The sequence below is a fragment of the Copadichromis virginalis genome, linkage group LG12, assembly GCF_057382275.1.
Source record: "Copadichromis virginalis isolate Kocher_CV1m ecotype Utaka linkage group LG12, C_Virginalis_male_GT1.1, whole genome shotgun sequence".
In the NCBI taxonomy this organism is placed as follows: domain Eukaryota; kingdom Metazoa; phylum Chordata; class Actinopteri; order Cichliformes; family Cichlidae; genus Copadichromis; species Copadichromis virginalis.
Window position 1 is genome coordinate 22,313,699 of NC_140629.1, and position 24,313 is coordinate 22,338,011.

Consider the following 24,313-nt stretch of genomic DNA (forward strand, 5'->3'; position numbering starts at 1 on the left):
AAACGTCTTCAAGCAACTCAAAGAAGTCCAGACGCTTTTCTTTCCAAGCTCCTTAGACTACGATGACCTGGATGAGTGAGAACCTTCACAGACATAAAGCATGCAAACCTTTCACAGAACAGTCTCACACTTCTCTGGAGCTCATCTCAGTTATTCTGAGGAACCATAAACTGAATTGCGTTTATTGCTCAGCTTTGTCTGTGGTGCTCCGCTGTCAGCCGTGATTGATTCGAACACACCCCCCCTCGCGTGCCCCGGGACCCTGTCCGGTCATAAGTCACCTCACAGGTATGATGTTCAGTCCTGCGCCGCCTCTCCGTGACCCTGGCGCGGAGATGATGTATAGTGTGTGGCCTCTTCCACAGCTATTTGTTTGCGGCGTATGGGAGCTCAAAGCTTTCGCACGCCTTGTGCACTACGTGATCCTATTGGACGAGCGGGGCAGTGGATATTGCAAATGATGATGAGGGGGGGAGAGAGGGGAGGAGGTGGAGAGCTCCTGTCTTTCCAACGGCAGACACGCAGCGCTCCTTAAGACTCCAGATGCCTTTACAGAATACGCGCCGCTGTTTTCTGTGCGAGTTGCCTCTCCTGTCTTAAATCGATCGTTGTGTTATCGAAAACCAGAAGATTATGGGGATCGCGTATTATGCGGGAACACGTGGAAAGCTTATGAGACGAGCGGCTGCGCGCCCGTCCTCATTGTGATGGAGGAGCGCGGTGGTGCATCGCTGGGGATGAGTGAGAGGTGCGGAGGAGATAATCAACGAAGACACTGAGAGCTGTGCGTTTGGACAAGGTCATCGGAGCCCAGCCTTGGCAGGATTATGTCCATGTGGAGGCGGCAAGGGCGGACTTTTATGCTTCCTCTCCGGGGACGAGGTTGCCTGGGGTGTCCCCTGAAAACCAAGAGTTTCTCTCCTTGCGTTGGCTCACAGAGGCGGCGAAGAGCCCATCTATTGGTGGCTGAGCTGTATTTTTGACTATCTGCGTGTCTTGGAGATAAAAGTTTCCCCGCTCTGCTCGACGGGTGGGTGCTCTATTCTCCCACCGACTCTTCTATTGAACGCAGCTGAAGCCAGTTAAGGTGATTTAGTGGGTGCTGGTTAAAGGGGCAGCGGCGGCGGGTGGGTTGAATTCCACCAGAGAAACAGCAAGAAAAAAAAAGAAAAGAAAAAAGACAAAATAAAGATTTATTTTTTAAAAAGCGGCGGCCAGCTGTGTTTCTGGACTACCACATCTGCCGTTGTTGTCGCCGCTGTCCATGGTGCTGAACTCGGGCTCCAGGAATGGTGGAGACGCTGAGTATCGCAGTGATCGGTGCTCCCGGAGTGGGGAAAACTTCTATAATCCGCCAGTTCATCTATAACGACTTCTCGGAGGTGTACACGCCGACCAGGACCAGATATGTGTACAGACCCTCCGTCATACTGAACGGGAACATGTACGAGCTGAAGATTTTGGACGTCCCGCCGATCTCCTCTTTTCCATCAAGCTCCAGTCAGGTATCACGTCTCTGTCTCGGGAACTTTATCAGAGGAGGATTTAGACAAGCTTAGAGAGGAGGGGGTCCATTCTCTGATTGATTCTCATTTATTTAATCACTGCTTAATCTTACAAGTGCCCGTCTGTTCACAGCCGCTAACATCCCTCAAAGGCAAAAACACCAATTTTATTTATTTCTCTTTCAGTATCAGATGTCCCTAGTCTACTAGTTGCTATGGAGACCTGGCTGACTTAAAGCCTAAGAGCTTCACTTTGGCGTTTTTAAACTCTCTTTGTCTCTGTCTTTCAGCCCGTTTATGAAGACAATATGCAAACTTGCATATTGTTATGTGTTAATCATAACATGTCTTCTACACACTTCTAAGAAACAGCAGTGCTGCTGCTGATATTTGTGTTGATTCTGCAGCATTGTGCTTCAGGCATGGCCACAGCACCTGGTTAAAACTCCCTTTTTAAAAATAGAGCAGACTGCCCTTTTATTCCTGACCACAGGTCAGATGCCACCCCTCATTAGATGGAGGCACATCTGGTCGCAGGATCATAGCAAGATGAAAAAGCACTGTGAATGCTGCGGCTTTGCAGTCACTTTTTTGGAGCAGATTTTTGGCTTTCTTTATTTCTTGACAAGAATTGGAGGTGCTTGAAACAGTCCTCGTGGCCATACTGAAAGCATTATTAGATCCTCTAACTTTTTTCACCCTCCCGCCTTACAGATCCTTTGTTAAACAGTCACAACCAAGGAGGAGACCCACAGAGGCTTCAAAACACCACAGACTTCTGAACCTCTGTTTTCAAAAACACAGCCAGTAAAAAATAAGAACAAAAAACCAGAACCAAGGATGTGGGAGAGCTGCTTCACCTGCTTCTTCAACTGTCTGAATCAGTCTAGGGGATAATCTTTTAAATCCTCTTTGTGTTATTATTCCGCTTACCTTGTGTGAATCAGACATATTAAGCATTGTTTTAGTTATTTTTTTACATGGAATAAGAAGTGCGTATTTTGGCCCTTGACACTTAGAGTGAAATCGCATTAAATCCTCTCTTTATTGGAAAGACATCAGCTCTCCGCTTTCCCTTCCCTCTTAGTGGCCAAATGTGGAGAGTAGGATCTGTTACAGCAGCTTAAATCCTTCCAATCTACACATGAGCATGTGAGAACTGCTTTAATATCGCCTTAAAAATGTGACTCTATCCCTCGAGACAAATGATCCCCTTGTTAAAGTCCTCTTTGTCATTTTTCCCAGCCCATTAAGTTGCTGAATATAATGCGTCCCTCTCTTCGTATGCATGTGTGCGGTGCTTGAAACGGCGCATCCCACTGCAAGTCTCTGCTGACGCGAGGCACGTGTTTGACTCTTGTCCACTGTGACCTCATTGGAAAGACCGAAATCTCCAAGGTCACCAAAGCAAAGCCATTGATTTGCTGCTGCTGACTGTTTCTCTCCTTCCCTCCCTGTCGGTGTCACAGATAGGCCTCCCAAGAACAGCTGCGGTTATCTACCGCCGGCGAAAGTGCCACTGAGAAAATGAGATCAAGCCAAGCAGGAGACAACAAAAGCACAACGAGAAAGAGAGACCTCCCAAAGTGCTGGTTTTCTGTGCGCTCACAAAGCTGCGGCGGATGTTTTCTGCCCTGTCAGAAAACATCTGACAGGGCAGAGCAATCATCTTGTCGGAGTTATACAAAGCTTCCCTACTAGATTTAACATTTTATTGGAAGGTGTTAAGAGTTCTGCAGACTGCTTACGCTACAGATTCCTGCTGGGAAGGCACTGAGTTTCCTTTTTTCCAGCTAAAGTGCTTTGAACTCCCATTAAGCAATAAGCAGGAGCAGCTGCAGGAACAGGGGACGAGGTGCATCTGATGAGTTCAAGTGTCTCAAAGGTTGAGTCACATTTGAGGGGTTTCCTCCTCATTTGATTGTCTTTGGTTAAATATTTCATGCTAATGTCAGAGTGGTGGTGCAGGCTCTTTGTCGAAGGTATACCAGCAGAGAAATCCATTAGCTGAGTGTTGCCACAACATTTCCATCTGACAGATTTACGGTTACTCATTTGCTAAGGAACAACACCTGGAAGGCCCGCTGTGCTTTGTCTCGCTCGTTCTTGCTTCCTCTGGTGCTTCATCCTCTATTCACAGCGAGAGACACGGGGCATTTTCGAGTCACTGCCCTCATCTGCGTTTAACCCTGCGACCACAGAAATGTAACGTGGATCAGGGGCAGTTGGATGTAATGAGGGGTGAGTTGAGCCAGCACAAAGAATCCTGATTGAATTTTACTTGCTGAAGACAGCAAATTAAATAAAAGCACACTTCACTGTTAGAATACAGTCGGGGAATAAGAGAGGAAGAAAGGAGAGAGGGGAGGGAGAGAGCGGGAATTTGTTTTGGTCAATTAGAAAGTTTAATGGACACCGTTGAAGCCGGGGTGACCAAATGAGGTTTTATATTGTCCTATGAAATTTGTGATGAATAAGCTGCAGAATAGAGTGAGTCAGTACGCCTCCGCGCTGATGTAGCCCGGCAATTTCTCATCAGTTCAGATTATTTTATAAGAACAGCAGTGGCGTTCTAGCAGGCGACTTGTGACCTCATTTCAACAACATACAGAGACATTAAAAAATCTTTTTTTAATGCTGGAAAGAGGCAAGATTTGTATCATTTTTCCCGTGAAGCTGGGTTGGTGTAATGATTTGTTTGCTTTGTGGCGTGTGTGTCTGTTTCTGAGAGTATTGCATTGAGAGAGCATCTGTCCTGGTGTGTCAATACGATGTGATGACAGATGGATTTAAGCGTGACGGAAGATTCAGCATGATTTTTTCTTGTTCTTTTCTTTTCACTTTCTCTTCTTTTCCCTTTTTGTTCTTGCCATAATGTATCTCCATGACTTCCTCCCACACAAAATGCTCCGTCTCCTGCTCTCTTTGGGCATTTTTCTCAGCTATCTCTGTCAATACTTTCATATATAACAGCGAGGAAACTATCGTATTTCACGCTTGCAGATGCAGCAAGAAAGATGTGTGCGTCTGTGAAGTGCACATATCGGTGAAGCGTTAAGTGCTGACAGGATCTGGAAGTGAAACTGAGCACAAATGTATAATAATCATAGTGGATCATTCATTTTGAATTGCATTTAATCTGTTTTTGCTGATATATACACAAATATCATTATACTATCTGCAAAGGCACAGTTTTTGTAGTTTTCCCTGTGCACACCTTCACAGTTGATTTTAAATGAAACATCCAGAGGTGATAGAAGTGCAGACTTTTAGCCTTAATTCAAAGGGTTTAACAAAAATGTTGCATTAACAGTTCAGCAGTTACGGTTTATACACAGTCCCTCATTTTCAGTGGCTCACAGTTAGTTCTACATTTGATTGACGAGCGGTTTCATGGCTGGGTGAGGCACGTTCACTTGTTATTTCATAATAAATGAAGCAGATAGAATATCTGAAGTGTTGAATTTGTATTTCGTAGCTTTTCACCGAAATTTTAAATATGAGTCTCAAATAGATGTCGGTGCAAGTGAAAGACATTGTCACTGAAACAGCAAAATTATCCTCTCAGAGAGAGAGCAAAATGCCAGGATCGGTTAAATCAGCAATCTTTTATGCCGTTAAAAAAGAATAAATGCTCAGAAAAAACACAGAGGATGATTGCAGAATTATTTCCATGGCTAAAGAAACAACTTTATAGCACCTAACAAAATTAAGGATACTCTTAAGGAGGTAGGAGTATTGTTATCGAGGACTACAATCAAGAAACACCTTCATGAATGGAAATACAGAGAATTTACAATAAGGTTCACACAGTTACACTGAGGAACAGGAAGGCCGGATTAGAGTTTGACAGAAAACATCTAGATGATAAAAGATGAAACCAAGATTAACCTGTACTAACATAATAGAAGAAAAAAGGTCTTGAGGTCTTGTGACCAAGGCCTGCTGGCTGTCCAGCATACAAGGTTAAAAACTAAAGGTGACAGAGCGTTTGTATCTGTGGCTCCCAGACTCTGGAACTCTCTGCCATTGAGTTTGAGATCTGTGGACTCAGTCATTTCTTTTAAGAAGCAGTTAAAGACTTATCTTTTTAAAATTGGTTTTGGTTGACATTGGATGATGTATATTTTGAGCCTCTGTGAAGCACTTTGTGATTTAATCTGAAAAGGTGCTATATAAATAAAATGTAACTTTACTTACTAATAGAAGACAAAAGTATTGAGCATTAGAGAAAAGGTCATGATCCAAAGAATACCACGTAGAAACATATGCCTGGCAGGGGAACCAGGACACTTTGTTGGTGATGTGATTGCTGAGTGAAGCTGCAGGATTGACTGTGAAGTGTACGGGGCTACACTCTCTGCTCAGATTCAGACAGATGCTACAAAACCCATCGGGCAGAGTTTCACAGCACAAACGGAAAATGACCCAAAGCAAACTGTAAAAGCAACCGAGAGTTTGTCAAAGCAAAGAAATGAGATATCCTTGAATGGCAAGTCTTCGCCTGATCTCAATAGTGCAGCTTTTCAGGTATTAAATACAAAACTCAGAGCAGAGATACTCACACACAAGCAGCAGCCAAAGGCAGCTGTAAAAAAGGCCCTGCATCTCAAGCAAAGAAAGACAGCATTACCTGATGTCTATGGGTTCCAGACTTCAGGCTGCAAAGAATTAAACAAGCTGGCAACCCTTGTATTTGCACTTATATAAGAATAAAATTAAATCCATTATGGTTGTGTACAGTAGTGTAAAACTGTGCCCAACAAAATATGGACCAGACAAGCCTTGTAGAGATGACTCTAACAAGCGTGATCAGCAAAACACACCCTCATCCTCAGTGCTAATTACTGCCAAGTCAAATCTGAATAAAATTCTGACATTTCACTCAACAAAGCTGAAGCAAAGATTCCTTGAATGGGCTCTTAGTACAGTTAGATTTAATTAATTGTTAAGTACTCGCAAGCCATGTTATTTGTTCTAGATCAGTGATTTGAATTAGAAGTAGCCTAGCATGCTAGACAGCTAGCTAACAACCAGTTGGCGTTTCCCCCTCTCATTCAACTATTCCCTTAAAAATGCAAAGTTCAAGTGGTAATAACAACACAGTTGGTGAGTTATATTAAAAATCACCTCTGGTGCACTTATTATGAACCTGTACTAATGTAGCACTTTTTCGCTCAAAGCGCTTTCTTACTACAAGCCTCATTCATGCAAGTGCAATGAGAGCTAGTTAAACATTCACACTAGGGGTGGTGGTGTTTGTAGCTCTGGAAGATTTGGAAAGGTTGGTGACTCCATACCTGGCTGCATGCCTAAGAATCATTGGGCAAGTAACTGGAGCTGAGTTGCTCTCCGATGCGTGAGGAAATCCAACCACTGACCTCTTGATTAGTAGATAACCTGCTCCACCTCCTGAGACACAGTCACCCCAAAGGATGTGAAACATCAGCTACTGAGACTGTAAACCATTTTATTTAAAATTGTATTCATATTTCCATTGTACAGTTAGGCCTTTAAATTGTGAGTCTAAGCAGATTAACTTGCTTCTCGAGGCCGCCTCAGTGGGCCTTCGAGTAACTGCACTTCAAGGTGCACTTCAACTGGTTTCATTTTTCAGCCATGGAGGTTGTGCCTCGGGTCAGACCCAGCAATTGGTCTTGATGTTAAGCTTCCAGCTCCTGGCTTTATCTTATTAGTATTTAACAAAGTAGGCAATCTTCTCATCTAACTCTCTGGCAGCATGCAAGGATATCTGCAAGGATATCTGTAGGGACAAGAAAGACATAGAGCAACGTTACATATCTCTCAGTTTCCCAATCCAGTCTAATTCTTGAGAATATCCATTTTTGACCCCTCGCCAGCATCAGCCAGAGTCTCCTTGTCACCTGAACACTGGAGACTTACAACAAAGGGCAATAAATGGTTTTGCTGGTCCAGGTCATTACTTTGAAAAGGGGACTTCCATCCCTAAGGGATGTAATGGATTTTAATTCCAACTCAACCAGCGTGACCTGTGTTTGACATATCTGTAATAGCTCAGCATTGGCCCCAGCCAGGTTACACCGGCCGCCCTCCTGCACTGGATGGAGTATTGATCCATCGCAACCACTCATTACGTTCAAGCTGCCTCCACTAATATCGGAGTCATGGCGGCTTTGCCATAGCCTGCTGAAAACTGACCACGGCCCTGCAGTTGTCAGGGAAACACGCTCTGTTTGGGTCTTGAGGAGCAAAGGACGAGCTGCTCTTTTTCCACGCTGTGGTAAGGCGACCGACTGGAGGACACAGACAGTGGCACCACACTTCACAGTCACGCTCCCGCAAGCACATTCTCACATCCCGGCGAGCACACACAAATAAACATGCCCACACATGCCGTTTGCATTCATTTGGTTACCGCGTATCAGTGCGCTGCCTTTTCTTTACTGCTCTGTTTTGGCCTGGGCCTCGTGTTTGGGGTTTGGAGAAGTAGTATTGCTGCTTCTGTGCCGGCTCCTCCTCCACATTTAAAAACAGGACTTGGACGACAAAGAGATACGAGATGAAAACACAAGCTGCTATTTTTAGCCCCGCGGGATGTGAGGCTGCAACCACAAGCCACCGTGCTCGCCTTGCGTCGTCAGCTGCCTCAGTTATCATGAGCTGTGATGACAGCGAACATCTCTGGTTTGTTCGGGAAACACAACAAATCTTGCACTGGAGCTGTACTGGACACTTTAGGATAGACTCCAGTAAGAAAATGAATTGATGGAAGAAATTAGAAATCATAAAGAAAAAAAAAACACTCTTGCTGAAAACACTGTGAAAGACCAGAGAAAACTGCACTTTACACCAGTTTTCACAACACATCGTCCCACTTACGCTTTTTACTTTTGATGGCAGTGATCTTATTGCCATCTCTGCGCCTGATTGGCTTCATTATCTTCCTGCTGATCTGTGAGGCTGTTTCTGCTCCTTGACACAAACACCCCCTCCAAAATGAATAGAGGCAAAGCGTCCCTCACTGCGTTTTATCATTACAAGTTAGGCTGATCCTCGCCTGTTCCCTCAGCCTCACCTGTCACAAATTATCAGTTCATCTTCATTGTACAGATTAGCTGTACAGCATGTTTAATTTGGATGCAAATCCCCCCCCAAACCTTGACAGCAGTGTAATTAATTTTTTTTCTATTCACGTTTCTATTTTAGGTTACACAAGCTGTGTAAGTGCTGGAAAAAGTGTAGAGTAAACACCACATGGAACAAATGACTTAACGCTGTACAAAATACTGTAGCAAATCCATCAACATTGCACTGCTCCACTACGGGGTCACATTAGATTGCATGCTAATTATAAGCATGCAAATTAAAATGGGGCCTGACAATCAGCACTTTGATATGTGAGCTTTCAAAGCAATATGGGCACAACAAGCACGGCTCCAAAGCAGCCAAATCATCATCAGAGCCCCGAGGTTCAGGTGCGTCAGTCAAAAAGCATCAAATACATCAGAACGGAATTTCACTGAAAATCATTGAAGCATAACATAATAAACAGCTTCAGGAGAGGCAGTGATCACATGGGGAAATTGATTTGTATGTAAATTCTTTTAAAAATGTGTTCACAGGGATTAAAAAAAAACTGTTTTAAAAAAGAGCTCAGGAGGAGCAAATCGAACAGCAGCCACTGTGTGAAGTAAATCTACACTGAGTCTGTGGAAATGTTCCAAGGTTAAATCAGTGATCTTAACAACATAATATAAACTCACTGGCCATTTCATTAGGTATACCTTTTCAAGCGCTCTCAAATCTCTATCGGCCAATCACATGGAAGTGTGTCTATGCATGAAAACATGTTCAAACCGAGCGTCGGATGGGGAAGAAAGGTGATTGAAGTGACTTTGAATGTGGCATGGTTGTTGCTGTCAGGGTAGTCTGAGTATCTCAGAAAATGCTGATCTACTGGGATCTCTGGGGTTTACAGAGAATGGTCAAAAAAGAGAAACTACCCAATAAGCTGCAGGTCTCTGGGTGAAAATCTCTTGTCGATGCCAGAGGTCAGAGCAGGTCAGATGCAGTGAAGAGTGAAAAGTGGGTTAGAAAAGTAAACTGTGTAGTAAAAGATCCAGAGGACTGAATGACAGTAAAGGTTGCACGATCTGATATCGTCGTGTTGATGTTGTTCCCAGATCAACATAGTAAATGTTGTTCCAGGATCAACATTGCAAGTGACCAATCAGAATGTTGTGGCGTCATACCTTTGCGACTTCAGGAAAAAACGCCGTAAAACAAAAAACTGTACTTAAGCTGCGAGAAACCGCCTCTGTCCGCCGATCAACGGACCCAGACCCTGACCCTAACCCTTTAATAAACGCTAAGCAGAATTGATATTGTCCTTGCAACATTGGAATTTCATAAATGCACGAATGGCTTGGCGCGCCAAAGAATAACGTCACAACAATGTGATTGGTCACTTGCAACGACACCAACACGACGATATCAGATCATCCGTAAAGGTTTGACTTTTGCCACATTTCTGAGGTGAAGGAAACAAGGTTGGATGAGCTTAGAGTTTTAAAATTCAGTTGTTGTTCAAAGATGACACCAATAATCCAAATAGCCGGAAGCTGATATCATTGCACTACCTGATGACACTTTTGAGCTTTGGGAAATATGCCGGTACTTTCCAAGCATGAGACAAGTCCAACTTCCTGAAAATCTTTGCTGGTGAATGTGCCAAAACTGATTTCTGATGTTTATATTCATTTTCCCAAATGTATATCTTTGCTTATATTGGTAAATAGACTTTAGTCAACAGAATTTATTAAAGGATTATATATAAAATTATCTTTATGACATTATTTTACCAACTTCATATCACTCTTTAAAAGTTATATATTTTTAACATCAATGACACTTTTTAGCTGGATAAATAAAGGATATATAAAACTCACTTTCTACCTTGTGACAGGAACGTTATTTGTGGCTCAGAATGATTTGATGACATTGGTTTGACATGTGCTTCACAGATTATAGGCCGACAAGTCATTTACAACAGCTTAAATGTGGGTGACCATCTTTTGGCACAACACCAGAAACTTCAAAGTGATCACAAGAAAAGAGGTCTTGGGCCACACAAGCCCCTTTTAAGATCACAACCTGTGCCGCTTTTCATTTCATTTAAAGGAATATAATAAACCTGAATGTAATGTGTTGACCGGTGAGCTCCAAATGTGGCAGAAAACAGATTTGGGTTTTTATACAGAGCCCAGCTTTCCACGCTTCCAGCATTCATGTTAAGCCAAACTAAGCAGTTTCTAGTTCCAGCTTCATAGTCATTGTTAGTCATTCTCATCCCCAGCTACTAAACTGTATTTCCCCAGATGTTAGACTACATTTGAAAGATCCTCATCACACCGTTGTCTAAAGTGCAATGCCGTTTGTGCATTACAGCAGTCTGCATCTAATAAGAACAACCCTGTTTATTGCAAAGTTAATTTCCAATGTTTGTCTGTTAAATTATATTAAATTGGATTGAATTATGTTTCACTGAACTGAACTGAGGCGGTCTCACAGAGTCTTGGCCCTTCATTAGCAGTGTGTGGGAACACCAGAGGTTATGTCTGCTCATCCCTTGATCCGCTGTTGCCTTTTTCATCTTTTCAACATTCTCCCAGGCCTGCGTTTGTGTTCTCATTTCCTTCCCTCAGTATATCTTTTTCCCCCAGCCCCTGAACTTCCTCTATTTGCCTCTCCCTCTTTTATCAGATCAAATGTTTATACATTAATTTCATGCTGTTACAGGCAGCAGGTCGGCAGTGGTGAGCCCAGTGATACACATTTGGATAGAAGGATGGTTCCTCACGTTTCTATTAAAACGAATGGCCCTCAGTAAGGTGCAAATAGACCCACGTGCACTGTGTGCTTTGATTACATTTTGAATTATGCTTTGAAAACCATTAGCATGAACAAAATGTTGCTTTTTTGCCACATCAGAGCACCGCGTTCCCTTTTTTCCTCTCCTGACAGAAGGTTGTGCGTTTTCTTTCCCCCAGCCTCCGTCTTTGTTCTTGAACAGCGTGCAGTGTTTTACTGCGGGGTCATCGTGTTTTATGACTTTGTTCAAAGCTGTAAGATTCCCAGAACCATGTCTACTCGAGGAATTCATACACTGCACTTTGTAACTGCAAAGGGAAGCAAACTGTGACAGAGCAAAGTTCTGTTACATAAAGAGGGGGAAAAAATTAACCGAGGCTGATGGGATTATCGTTAGTCTTTTAATCTGTCATGAATCAAAGTATTGGATTGAAATTTCTCTTTGATGATGACGCTGGTGGCAAAGTCATCAGTTTGTCCTGAAGGGGAAATTAATGTCCGCACCCAATTTCACAAGAACGTATTCATGAGCCGATGAGCCATTTCACTCAGAACCACAAATAACCTCATTGTGGCATTTGAGGAAATGTCAGACTTTGACAAAGCCATTAGGACACACTACCTGGGAACCTTACACATCTGCAAAGTCTTCCATCTAATACGTCAGCATACCCAAGAGACCATGTCAGTTCTTAAGCTTGACTAAAACGGGTCTTGGACGTACTCATATGTTTGCATATTTATGTGTTTCTCTACATATCTGTCCTTTCAGGAATGGCTGGATTTGCGCTGCAGAGGTGTTCGTAATGCCAACGCATACATCCTGGTGTATGACATCTGCTGCGTGGAGAGCTTTGAATACGTCAAAATGATCCGACAGCAGATAGTAGAGAACAGGTATGGTCACAAACACTCTCTGCTGACAACGCAGATGTTCAACATACCGTCCAAAAGCTTCAAACCAGGACTGTCAAACTCATTGGACATCATGCATCACATACATACAGCCTGCTTTGATCTTAAGTGGGCCAGACCAGTGAAACTACATGATAAATATATGAAATTACAGAAAAATGTTTAGTGGTAGTTAATTTACCAGACACTCCTTCGATTTTTTTTTATTTTAAAATATTAAAGTTTTGTGTTATTTTAAAATATTAAGCTTTTGTTAATTTACAAAACAGAGATTTTCCTGTAAATTAAGCATTTATCTATTGGGGGGGAGGAGGGGGGTATTTTTTTTCCATTGGAAATTCTTCGTCCTGGGCCTTGTGTTTGACACCCGTGCTTTAAACCCTATATTTAATTGAAAACTGAACCACAATGACGCTGTCAAGACTCACAGGCATTACTGTTTTCTAATTTAAAAAAAAAAAAAATCTAGGACAGGGACAACAAAAGACCAGAAATATTACGTAATGCTGAAAAAAAAAAAGCTGTTGGAATATCTCAGAGCTAATTAGGTTAATTAGCAACAGGTCAGTAACATAAAAGAGCATCCCACAGAGGCTGAGCCTTTCAGAACTGAGAATTAAGAGGACGGTGGGTTTACCACCCTTTTTTTTAAAACAAATAAATGCATAAGAATAATGTTTAGAACATAAAAATTACAACACGTTTGGGGGATTTTATCATCAAAGTACAAAATACCAAAAAATAAAGGCCCAGCATGTGAAAATGTGGAAAAGAAAGTTTTAGCTTGTAGAGCCACCTTTAGCAGCAATAACGTAAAGTAATAGTTTTCTGTGGGATTTTTATACAGAGCCCAGCAGGCTCTCACTTTGACTTTTTTTTTACTTTAGCTCCACTCTTCTTTACAACTTTGCTTCAGTTCATTGAGGTTTGTTAGCATTAGCTCTGTCAAGAGTCCACCACAGCAGTTCAAGCAGGTTGAGGTCTACGCTTTGCCTGGAACATTGCAGAACTTTGTTTCTGTTCTTTTTCAGACATTCTGTTGTAAATTTGCTGCTTTGCTTGGGATCGTTGTCCTGTTGCATGGCCCAATTCCCAATTAGCTGTTGGAAGACGGCATCTAGAATACTTTTCTACTGAATACTGAGTCATTGATTGCAAGGTAAAACAAGCCCAAGGTGACACTTGACGGTTGTACTAACTAGAATTTGTCAAGGTTTCCCTGAGCATTGCACAGTCTGACCTTGGAGTGAAATTGGTCGGACATACACTCCTGGAAAGACTGTGACATTGTCTTAACAAACAGCTACATTTGACTAGCAGCACCTGGCTGTTTCTTACCATCTTATTTCCAGTGGAAGCAGTAATGATGTTTAGTTTTTCACAGAAATTCTAGTGTAGTCGAGTCATGCATAGGATTGGACTATTCAGATTGTTATCAGTGCACAGCTTAAAAAGCCAACATCCATACTGTAATCGTATAGAAGATCATTAGTGCACATGCCATAAGTAACTTACACCTTTGAAGGCTCCGTATGCACGTTTTGGAGCAACGTGTGCTGCCATCCAGAGGGGTGTTTCTCAGGAAAGGCCTTGTTTATTTCTTAAAGAGTGCGAAACCAAATTCCACTTGTATTACGGCAACATGGCTGCATAGAAAGATAGAGGCAACAAAGTATTAAACATGTCTCAACCTTTTAAAAAATATGTTGCTGAAATCAAATTCAATAAAAAAAATTATTTCAACAATTCATGTGTTGTTTTTGTGCTGTTTTCATTTGAATATAAGTTTGAATGATTTGCATTTCATTTTTAACTAAATGTAATACAACAATCCTGCTTTTTTTTTGTTAAACCGCTGACACACAGCTTGTTATCCTTCACTGATGATTTGTAATGAAATCATCCCGTCACCCGTCTGAAGACAGCACACAATTTCACAGCCTGTCACAAAGCTGTACAATTACATGATGGTGACAGTGATTTTTAGGCTTCTTGTGGTGGTATCTTTCAATTTAGCGTGCGCGCTCGTCGTGATGACAGTTCACTGTCTGATGACATTTGATTCTTGTGTGATGCCTAAATCCACACTAGTAATTTAAAGGCTATTCTTGGGACAGTCGTACATTTAGTGTACAGAAGGCCCACAGATAACATACAGTAAATGCTTCCTGGATTTGCTTTGCACCTGCTGCATATGGGGCCAGAAATCCCTCGCTCTCCAGTCGTCAGCTGCATGCATATATTTACATATAGAAAGGTGCATTGGGTGGCTTCATTTGTTTGCCATGTTGTACAACACCAAACTGCCTCTCCACAGTTGATGCCCACTTTCTCGCAGCTCTGAACGTGTAACCACGAATGTTTATGATCTAAGACAGAAACCTATTATCCCCAGCAACTATGGAAGAAATGGTGAATGTGAGAGGAATAGGCAATAGGGGGAAAATGTGCAATCATGGAGAGTCTAACATCAGACTGGAGAAGGAAAGGAAAGGAAGGGGAGGAGAAGGGGGCAGATACTGTAAGAGGAATCATCAATAATCGAGCTTTGGAGGAGTTTTTTTTACTCTGTGTGTCAGCTGTCGAAAAAAAAAAGTCTATTGTTGAAATGTTCCTCAGAAATCTTTTATTATTCTGGTTCCCACTAGCGAGGAGCCTACCTTCAGTTCAGTGAGGCTTGTGACAGTGTTGTCCTTCCATCATTCCTACCCCCCCCCCCCCCGCCCCCCCCATTCTCATGAAGGGATGCACGCACACCGCCTCCCACATTCAGTACACCTCATTGTGCACAAGTAGTCAAGCCCGAGCAGATATGCAAGGAGATATTTTTAAGGCTGTTATGTGAGCACAACCTGTGAAAAGGAGAAAAGTGAGATGATTGCTGCCGTGTGGTTGTTCAGCTCCCAAGTTTTGAGAACTTCGCCTCGGGGCTTGAAAATTGCACCGCTCATCTCTCTCAGGCTGCATCGCCTTCTCTTCGGCGAGCCATTTTATCCATCTGTCGAGGCAGACGTGCAAATATGCAAAAGTATGCAAAAGTCTTTGTCATACAAAATAAGCCATCATTCGTTCTGAGAGAAAGAGCTAAGTTGTGTATAAACTGTTTAAACAGTTTATACACTTGTCTTTTCTAGATGTTCTGAGTTCAACATCGGTTGTTACAGCTTTTCCTAAATAGTTTATATTCTAAGGCTTTTTTAAATTATTATTACAAATCATTAACCCAATGACCTTGCCTCCTAAATAAGCAGCAAAATGAATATTATTGTTATCATCAACACTTCATTTTACTCTAAACTCCTGCAGCTTAATTTCCCACACTGCTGCACTAAACTTCTTTTCATTTAAACACTTCTAAACCATCACTAATCACGGTTAATTGTGGTCGACTTGAAGAGGTGCTGTATGTTTTTCATTAGTGCTGCAGGACTAATCTTTATATTTGCAGGTCTTACTTTTAATAATCTGCACGTCCTCTACAGAGAAGAAAACTGTCAGTATGACAAGAGGGGCGCCTAGGTTGTTAGTGTAACATATTGGGGGTATTTATATATTAGAGTAGTTTTGTAATATATTTTATTATTTATTATTTATTATTGGTACTTTAACTTGTTCGTTACTGCCTTCGCGCAACTGTGACCACATAAATTCCATTGGGATTAATAAAGTATTCTGATTTTGCTTCTGAGTTAGAATTTTATAACACATCCCTCCGGCTTGCCGTACATTTTCCCACTCAATAATGCTGTAAAGCCCTCACTGCAGCATGCGGTGGGAGGCCCCTTGAGCCTGTGAGTTTTAATCCTCCAGTCCACCCCCACACACCTCAGAAGGAAGGGAAAACTATGCCGAGACAACAGCTGTGACAAACACCAACACGATGGCTTTGCTGGGTTTAAAAAAATAAAAATAAATAACACAACCTTCTTTTCTCATGCTCCTGCAGGGAAGGTAGCAGCAGCGAGGTGCCAATCCTGGTGGTGGGTAACAAGAGAGATCTGCAGCGTCAGCGCTTCATGCCTCGCAGGGCCGTGTCGGTTCTGGTGAAGAAGACATGGAAGTGCGGTTATGTGGAGTGCTCTGCCAAGTTTAACTGGCACGTAGTCCTGCTCTTCAAGGAGCTGCTGGGGATTGCTGTGGCACGGGGGATGCGCCAGAACCACACCTCCATTCGTTTGCAGGGGGCGCTACAGAGGAATCGCTGCACCATCATGTGACCCTCAGAGCTCCCTCCACCCCTGCCAACTCAGGAGTGGAGCGGCAGCAGAGAGAAGGACTTTCTATCAAAATGGCTGGGAAAAATAACCCCGTGGCCTCCTGCTTTACTGAGCTGATTTTTCTTAATGAGGTTTATTAGATTCGTGCGCTGTAAAAGACACTCAAATTACACACATGGTCATCCAACCACTTCCTAGTCAACTGTGTAGAAACAAGGAAGGAAATGGGAAAAAGAAAGCAGGTGACAAACAATACAAAAAGCATAGCACAGATATGTTTCTCACATCACAGGTCAACATTTCAGGCTGCGCTTCCCAATATGAAAGGTCTGTCGCTGGGCCTGACAGGGCAGAAGCTGTGTTTGTGAGAGTCAAAGCGGACAGGCAGCAATATCATCCAGTCTTCCTTTTGAATTTGCCACACTCTGTAAGGTCAAAAGCAGAAGCTCACATCTAACATCACTGGATTTATTGGGATTTGTGCATGAGACCGACAGGCAAAAAGATGGAAACGATAAAAAGTGAGAGCGCTCATTTTCTGCGCCAGTTATCTCAAAAAGTACATAGATAGATATGGTTAGGTGGTGTTTAATTTTAGATTCTGAGAAGTAGCCATGCATTTTTGTTCTCTGCCCCATCCTCTATTAGAATCTTGGCCGACAGTAAAAGCTGCTTGTTCACAGAAAGGCTGTTTTAAGGTTGTCTTGCAGCAGAAAATGCTGCAGTCCCTTATCATGTACTGTAAGGACTTTAATCTGCTCCCTCCCCTCACCCAGCAGGAGGCTCCGGAGCCTGAAACAAGAACCTGTGTGTGGAGTGCGTGTGTGTGTGTGTGTGTGTGTGTGTGTGTGTGTGTGTGAGAGAGAGAAAGAGATGGAGAGAGGGAGAGGCAGGTTTATAGTTGACATTCAGGCAAGCAAAGGACAGACGCGGCAAGATAACAGACAGATGTTGAAGCACTGGATTAGAAAGGAGCAATAAACACACACGGGGATGTCCAGACTGACTATATGTGCCACATTATTATATTAAAAATGCCTCGCTACACACAGTCAATGTAATCCACTTGCGCTCCAGCAGAAATACACACGCAGAACTCGGTGGCTTCCATATCAATATGTGAATACTATCTAATTGGTCATATCGTGAAATTAACAGCAACTCTTTTCATTTCATTAGGCCGAGGTATGTGAATATGCCAGCACTGAAAGCAAGCAGATCTATTGTATATACACGACTGATTCATAGACTAATTGAGTTGCATGCTTTTGTTGGTAGAGCCAACGGTTCAGGGTTTAATTGCACTGATGTGAAAATGTGATACTGTGTTTAATTTTTGTAATACATGGTTTTTTGACGCTGTAATGAGCAACTGAGTGGAGTGAATGTGGTCGTTTTTCACCGGCATGTGAGAGCACAAGCTCACGATACTCTACCAAGGTGTATTGTTGAACCCTTCAGTCGGGCCAAATGTCTGTGTTAGATTTTTTGTTTGTTTGTTTGTTTTTCTAGTTGGAAAAAAAAGAGAAATATGTAGCAGAGATAAACTAGAAAGCAACTGCGTGTAGCATGAGTTCTCATCATTTCGTTTGTGTGCATTTTCAAATAAAAAGGGCTACTGTTTTTTATCACATACATCACTTGTGTTGTGTTATTTTTACAGTGTCAGTACTGTAAGTAATTTTGTTTGGCTTTTGGTTGCTTTTTGTTTTGTTTGTTCTTTCTGACACATGATTATTAAAAGCATTTGAGAACAACAACCTTGCTCTGGTCCCTTTTTTTTCTCCTTTTTTTTTTTTTTTTCCTTTTGTGTCCCGTTTGGAACTTTAGCCATCAGAATTGTTGTCTTGAGGCCAAGAAAGATGCCAAGCGGATTTATTTTACCAAGTGGATCATCATGGCCTTGCCATATTGGTCCATTTGATTGACCTTTATTATAATTATGAATTTATTTTATTTTCAGTTGCTACAAACGGGACAGACATGACTGGGGGATAGGACAGGGAGAAAGAATGAAAGAAAGAGAGGGAGAGAAAGAAAACCAAAGGGGAGAAGAGACGGTGAGAAGGGGGAGAAGAAAGAAAGAAAAACAAACAAAAAAAACAAAACACCTGGGTCACCTGTATGGAGAAAAAAAACAGAAGAGAAAGCAAACAACAAAGAGCAACATAATAAAAAAAACGGCACCATCACAATAAACTAGCTAGCAGTAGATATCAGTAGATACTAAATAATAAACGATATTGTGCAGCACGCAAGATAGACAGCGCACAATGTGCTTTGAGGCAGCAGCCAAGAAAGCTGTAGTCCGCGTCTGTGAATACCCGTGTGTACACCTGTGTGCATACCTGTGTGGATCAGCATGCTTGCATTCCAAAGGCTTCTCCATGTAACGATCTGCTAGGGAGTGTGGGAGGCCACAGCCCCGTCCTCCAAGGTATGAAGCAGGTATGGAGGAGATCAAAAATCCAGACATCCAGAGGCCCCCAGAACACAAGAGACCAAGGAAGACCAACAGAGGGGCAGCCGCGCCACTGTCCCAGAAAGAGCTGAGGAGAGTCCCAGATGAGGGCTCACTCAGCAGCCACCGAGCAGAAGCCAGGGGGGGTTGCAGTGACGCGCCCGTGAGCTCCGCCGGCAGCCAGCCGTGCCTGAGTGACCGAGCCCCAGGCCAAGAGGCCGGGGGCACCCCACCTCCGAAGTGGCCCGAGCGAGCCCCAGGCTCCAGGCCCCGATAAGCGGCCGCCAAGGAGTGAGCCGGTGTGTACCCGGACGCCCACCCCCAGACACAAAGAACCACCAACGCACCGACACCTGAGGGAGTCCGCCACTGGCAGGGGAAGTGGCGGGTGGAGATAGGCCTCCAAACCTTGGAGGGCCTGAGATGTCCCCAGAGAGGTGGCGTCTGATACCCAACCTGACATATAGACACAGACAGGCACACACAGACACAAACATCCATCCCCACCCTCATGCTCTCATATGCACTTACTCCACACTCAACCAACATGGAGACAGACATAAAGAGACGCTGTACACACGATCACACTCCCCAAGCGTACTCTACGAACCGGGTCTAGGTACCCTTGCCCCTGGAGGGGGGAACTGCACCCAGACCCAGGTGGTGTTACCCTTTTCCCTGCGGTGGGGAGAGGCAGACCGCCCCGACTCCGCAGCAGCAGGGAGGCCCCACACTCCAGACCGCAGCTGGACGGCCAACTCCTCCTAGCCCCCCCGCTCCAGCAGGCCGCAGAGAACGGGGGTGAGAGAAGACTCCAAACCTCCCTCCACCCGCTCATTGTAGTGTTGATGCATGTGTGTTCTAAGGTGCAATTAAAACCCAGGAGGGCATGGAGCTACCTGCCAGAGAGCAGCAGGTAAGCGCATAGTCCCCCTTTTTTTTCTCCTTGTGTTTTTCATGGCTTCACCACATTAGGATCAATTCTACAACATTGCCATCTTGTGGTAAAGCGATGTTATCAGGAACCACATCAGAAGCATCAAACACACTTCCAGTTACTGGATTTTTGCTCGAACATGTGTCTGACGCCCCCCCCCCCCCACACACACACACACTAGTTTTAACCAACTCAGTTCATTTAAGGTGGCATTGTGATGATATATCCAGTCTAGATGGACTGAAAATTAACTGAATAAATGTTTCTGTACTGTAAAAGGAGGCCTGCTGTACTGAAAGACATGCGTTTTCCAAGAGGGACCTGACTAAATACAACACATAACAATATGACAAGTAAAGAAAGACATACACCTGACATTCAGTACACACAGTTGAACACAAACATGCAAATCATATAACAGATAAATAACAGATCATTACAAAAGCAGTCACACTGACCAAAAGAGCTATTCTCTCGCTCCTTTAAAGTGGACATTGTCATCTCCTTCTGTAGGATATTATTCCAGGAAACAGAGGCCACAGCTTTACAAGCCTTTCCCCTTTATTCCATTCGGACTCTGGGGACAAACATTTGTATAACATTGTGAAAGCGTAGACTTATGCTCGTTGTACTGGTGATGGTGGGTGGAAAAAATGATTATTTGGTTCTATCTGTGGCCCTGTTTATTGTGCATATATATCACGATCCCATTTAGGTGACAGCATAATACAAACTAAAAGAATAAAATGACACAGGTTACCCTGGGCAGTCCGGGGATTTAAGATTAAGTAATAACACAGCAAACCCCCAAAGAGCAGGCAGTAGCTCTGGGGCAGGCTTTCTTAGTCATGTGGTTTATTTGTTACTTCAAATGCAGATTGCCCTACACTCAATGTGTAAAAGGGTGCCAAAAGTGTCTCACCCTGATGTGCACCGGTACCACTGATTTATTAGGACCTGGATTATAAGCAAAGGCACAGGCTGGATTAATAACACTGATGATTAACTTGGTTTGTCTGCCCTACTCAATCTGACAGCATCAGATCAGAATTCAGGAGCCAAAACCGCATGTCAAATGTTTAGGAATGTTTAGATAACAACGTCACGTGGTGCGGGGCTGAATTATAGACTTGAATTGATAGAGCGGACACTCCCCCTCAGTGCAACCCCCTCAATGAGTGGCCGGGGTAGCGGCCGCTCTCTCCCTAAAATTGGTGCCACAAACTGTTTATCGCTGTCGTAATGTAAGTAATTTAGTTTGATGGCAGCCTTGTCAGGTTACGCTGAGACCATGTAAGGGCTCTCCCTTCTATCCAGCCCAGCTCTGTGCTCTGAATCCTCTGCAGTCTGCATCAGCAAAGTGTCTTGGCATCACTTCTCGTTCTTCCTCCGGTGTCCATTCCGGCGTCATGTGAAGGGGGTTTACGGTGGTTTCTCTCGTCCTACACCGGACCCTCTTCCGTCGATCTCATTTGTCAGTGACAAGGTCCTCGCCCTGGTGGACCATCTGGGGCTAGTGTCCCTGTCTCCGCTGCTCCCGGTTTATCCAGCACTCTGTGGCGTGCGGCGGAGCCGAGGATGAGCGAGCAAGGGAAGGGCTCGGCATCCGCCTCTGCCGCGGCCCCGGCACCTGGGTCGGATACTTACAAAGGCTGGCTTTTTAAATGGACCAATTATCTGAAAGGCTACCAGCGGCGGTGGTTTGTCCTCAGCAATGGCCTGCTGTCATATTACAGGTAAATATCGCACGCATGGCGTGTATGTTTCCTCCTCCCTCCCCCTGGAAAATGTAAACGCCACTTGTGCTCACATTTCTGTGTAGGCGCATCACTACAGCTGGCTGCCTCAGCTGTTTAGCAGCAGGCTAGAGCTAGCTACCGGAGCTGTGACGGAGGAGAAAGTCAGGATTTTCTTTAAAAGACAGCTGGGCGCGGAGAGACAGTGACACAGACGGGGACATATAGGGCAGCTAGTCCTTTAAATAAGTGGGAAATCATGTCACGGCAGGCGCAGACGTTAGCCAGCACACCAAGCTAGCACGATAGCCTCCTGTCATCAGCTGTCAGGCGGCTGCAGATCCAGCTGTCCGCCCGGGGAGACCGACACGACAGGGTGCCCGGCCGCTTTTAACACACATTTAATAACCCTTCGCCCTGAATACTTCTTTTTATGTGACTTTCACCGTCTCAAATACCTTCGCCACATGACCGCCACGTTACTTTTCAGAGTGCATTCATTCATTGCATCACGGTCACGTTACTGAGCCCAGCCACTTAGTATGATCGCCGTAACGGGATACTGTGCGAGAGAAGGTCGCTATCGTTTATCCGTCTGTCCTCGCTCCTATCGCACAGCCAGGTAGCTGCGAGCTAGTGTTAGCTGTAGTAGCACCTGTGGATCAGGTGCTTTCTCCGCGGGAGTCATGTTTCCGCAGGTGCAGGTGTTCAAGCTCATACATGAGCTCTCTGAATGGATCGTAAAGCACGCCAGCTCCTAGGCTTATTTCAGTTAGTAACGTGGATTTATACTATAGCACTTCAATTTAAAGCCAGTCAGAATCAACAAATCTCCTTGGCAACAGCAATGAGAATTACAGACTTGCTTCAATTAAGTTTATGTTATTTTATATAAAGCCAAATCAAAAGAACAGTCGCCTCAAATCACTTTATATCATAAGCTAAAGACCCTACAATAATAGAGAAACGCCCCAATCATATGACCTTTTATGAGCAAACACTTGGTGACAGCGAGAAGGAAAAACCTCCTTTTGGCAGGAAGGAACATCAGGCAGAACCAGACTCTGGAACAAAGCTGTACCTGCTTTGTGTGACATAATCTTCACAGCTTTCCCCCTAAACCTCTTTGATATACTGACAAAGATGGTGGGACAGAGGCAGAAAGCCAGATCTTGAGCTGCTGTTTGGTCATGCAAAATTAGTTGATTTTCACTTTCACTGCTTGGCTGTTGCATGTTTAACCTGTTTGTTTGCTATTGCTGCTGCTTTTGTCAACACTGAAACACCCTGCATTATTTGATGTACACAGACGGTTTCAGCAGTTTGTACGTCATACTGAGGCCTGTCATGTTACCAAAGCATTTATATCAGTGGGATCTTTTCCAGCAACAGATGTTCGCCCTGTCTCTGACCCAGTTTCCCTAATTAAAGAGTGAAGGTGCACCTAATGGCATTAACCTTCCTCTGCTCACCATGCTGCGAGTCAAAGCCTTGACTGTGAAGTTTAAATGTTTTCACAGTTTAGATGGCTCTAGCATGATGTGTTAATGCACTCTGTAATTGCTTGCAGCCATAAAATAATGCAAATCATAAGTTGATCCCTCTGGGTTAATGTCTTTTTCAAATGTCATCTTTAATTGGGAGGTTAGAGTGCTTGTTTAAAGGGTCCCCTGCGAACCGTCTGTGTACATCAAATAACGCGGCGAATGCTCATCAGTACGATTTTGCCTCCCCGGGCTGTGAAGCAAACTTCTGACTCACGATGTTTTCCTGCAGCTCCAAAACTAAAAATGGAGATTGAATAGGGAGCTTTCTCTACTCTGTGTGCTGGCAGAAACACAATCAAATCTCTTTTCAGACCATTTCATGCCACACTTTCTGAAACAGACTCTTTGTCTTTTCGTGCCAGCGGGGTTATTTGACAGAGGTGTGGTAGATGCGGCCCCACACCTGCCCGTGCTTGTGGTGAAAGGAAAGATGCCTGTTGCCTCTACCCTCTATTAATAGTCCATTATGTTGTAAGGTGACTGCTGTCCCCGGAGTAAAGGTAGCCCGTCGACATCTGAGCACAGAGGCAGCGAAGCGAACGAGCTGTCCCCTCCACTGCTGTCTTCCTGGCAGACCACACTGTGCGTGTCTGACTTCAGGCTTTGTGTTGCGCCTTCTCTGGCTGACTGTCTGCGCTTCTTTTGTGAGTGAAGTAAAGGGGAAACAGTCAGTCAAATGTGACAACGTGTTAGGTTAAAGTGTTTTCTGACTGTTTTTTGTCTTTAGGTTGAAGCATCAGAAGAAAGACGATGTCACTTTGCATCAGCGTGTTATCTGATTTAATGGAAATACAATTCACAACACATTAAACCGTGTCACACACTTTAAAGCAAAGACAACTTTCATCAAACCTCATGTAGCCTGTCCTGCATTTAATCATTTTTGCTTTGTTTAATAATTCGCAGGGTCCACCCGCCCCCTTTAAAAAGGGTACTTTGTATTTGTGATAAATCAGTACTGACAGACGTGGCAATTAAGACTAGTCAATGCCCCCAAAGGTTTCCTTTCATTCAGGCCTGCTGTTGATAAAGCAGCGGGTTGGTTCTTTGAGCTGGTGCTGCGACACAACTGCTGGGTTATAAGAAACGGTTCGTGGGCTGACTGACGCACTCAGTACTTGCTCCTGGTAAATTACAATGAGT

General features: G+C 43.8%; 2 protein-coding genes and 1 long non-coding RNA gene across 3 annotated transcripts in view; 2 read left to right on the forward strand and 1 right to left on the reverse strand.

Annotated features, from left to right (window-relative positions):
* Window positions 1–475: 475 nt before the first annotated feature.
* rasl10a (RAS-like, family 10, member A) lies at window positions 476–18,126 on the forward strand. Its single transcript, XM_085475434.1, has 3 exons — window positions 476–1,505; window positions 12,130–12,254; window positions 16,219–18,126. Exons 1-3 carry the CDS (start codon window positions 1,290–1,292, stop codon window positions 16,487–16,489), a joined length of 612 nt encoding a protein of 203 aa, XP_085331560.1. The 5' UTR covers window positions 476–1,289; the 3' UTR covers window positions 16,490–18,126.
* LOC146697010 (uncharacterized) overlaps window positions 6,964–24,313 on the reverse strand; it is a 69,856-nt gene continuing 52,506 nt past the window's right edge. The window contains exon 4 of the long non-coding RNA XR_014923355.1: window positions 6,964–7,269. This is a non-coding gene — a long non-coding RNA (uncharacterized LOC146697010). The remainder of the gene's footprint in view (window positions 7,270–24,313) is intronic.
* osbp2b (oxysterol binding protein 2b) overlaps window positions 21,063–24,313 on the forward strand; it is a 53,063-nt gene continuing 49,812 nt past the window's right edge. Inside the window, exon 1 of the mRNA XM_085475424.1 lies at window positions 21,063–21,623. Within this exon, the coding sequence (XP_085331550.1) occupies window positions 21,466–21,623 (158 nt within the window). The 5' untranslated portion in view covers window positions 21,063–21,465. The remainder of the gene's footprint in view (window positions 21,624–24,313) is intronic.

What these genes read in the sequence shown, in the direction of transcription:
- rasl10a (XM_085475434.1), top strand. Translation starts at nt 1,290, where the DNA reads ATGGTGGAGACGCTGAGTATCGCAGTGATCGGTGCTCCCGGAGTGGGG. An exon ending in TTCCATCAAGCTCCAGTCAG is followed by an intron (nt 1,506 to 12,129) that starts GTATCACGTCTC and finishes CTGTCCTTTCAG; the next exon opens with GAATGGCTGGATTTGCGCTG. An exon ending in CAGCAGATAGTAGAGAACAG is followed by an intron (nt 12,255 to 16,218) that starts GTATGGTCACAA and finishes ATGCTCCTGCAG; the next exon opens with GGAAGGTAGCAGCAGCGAGG.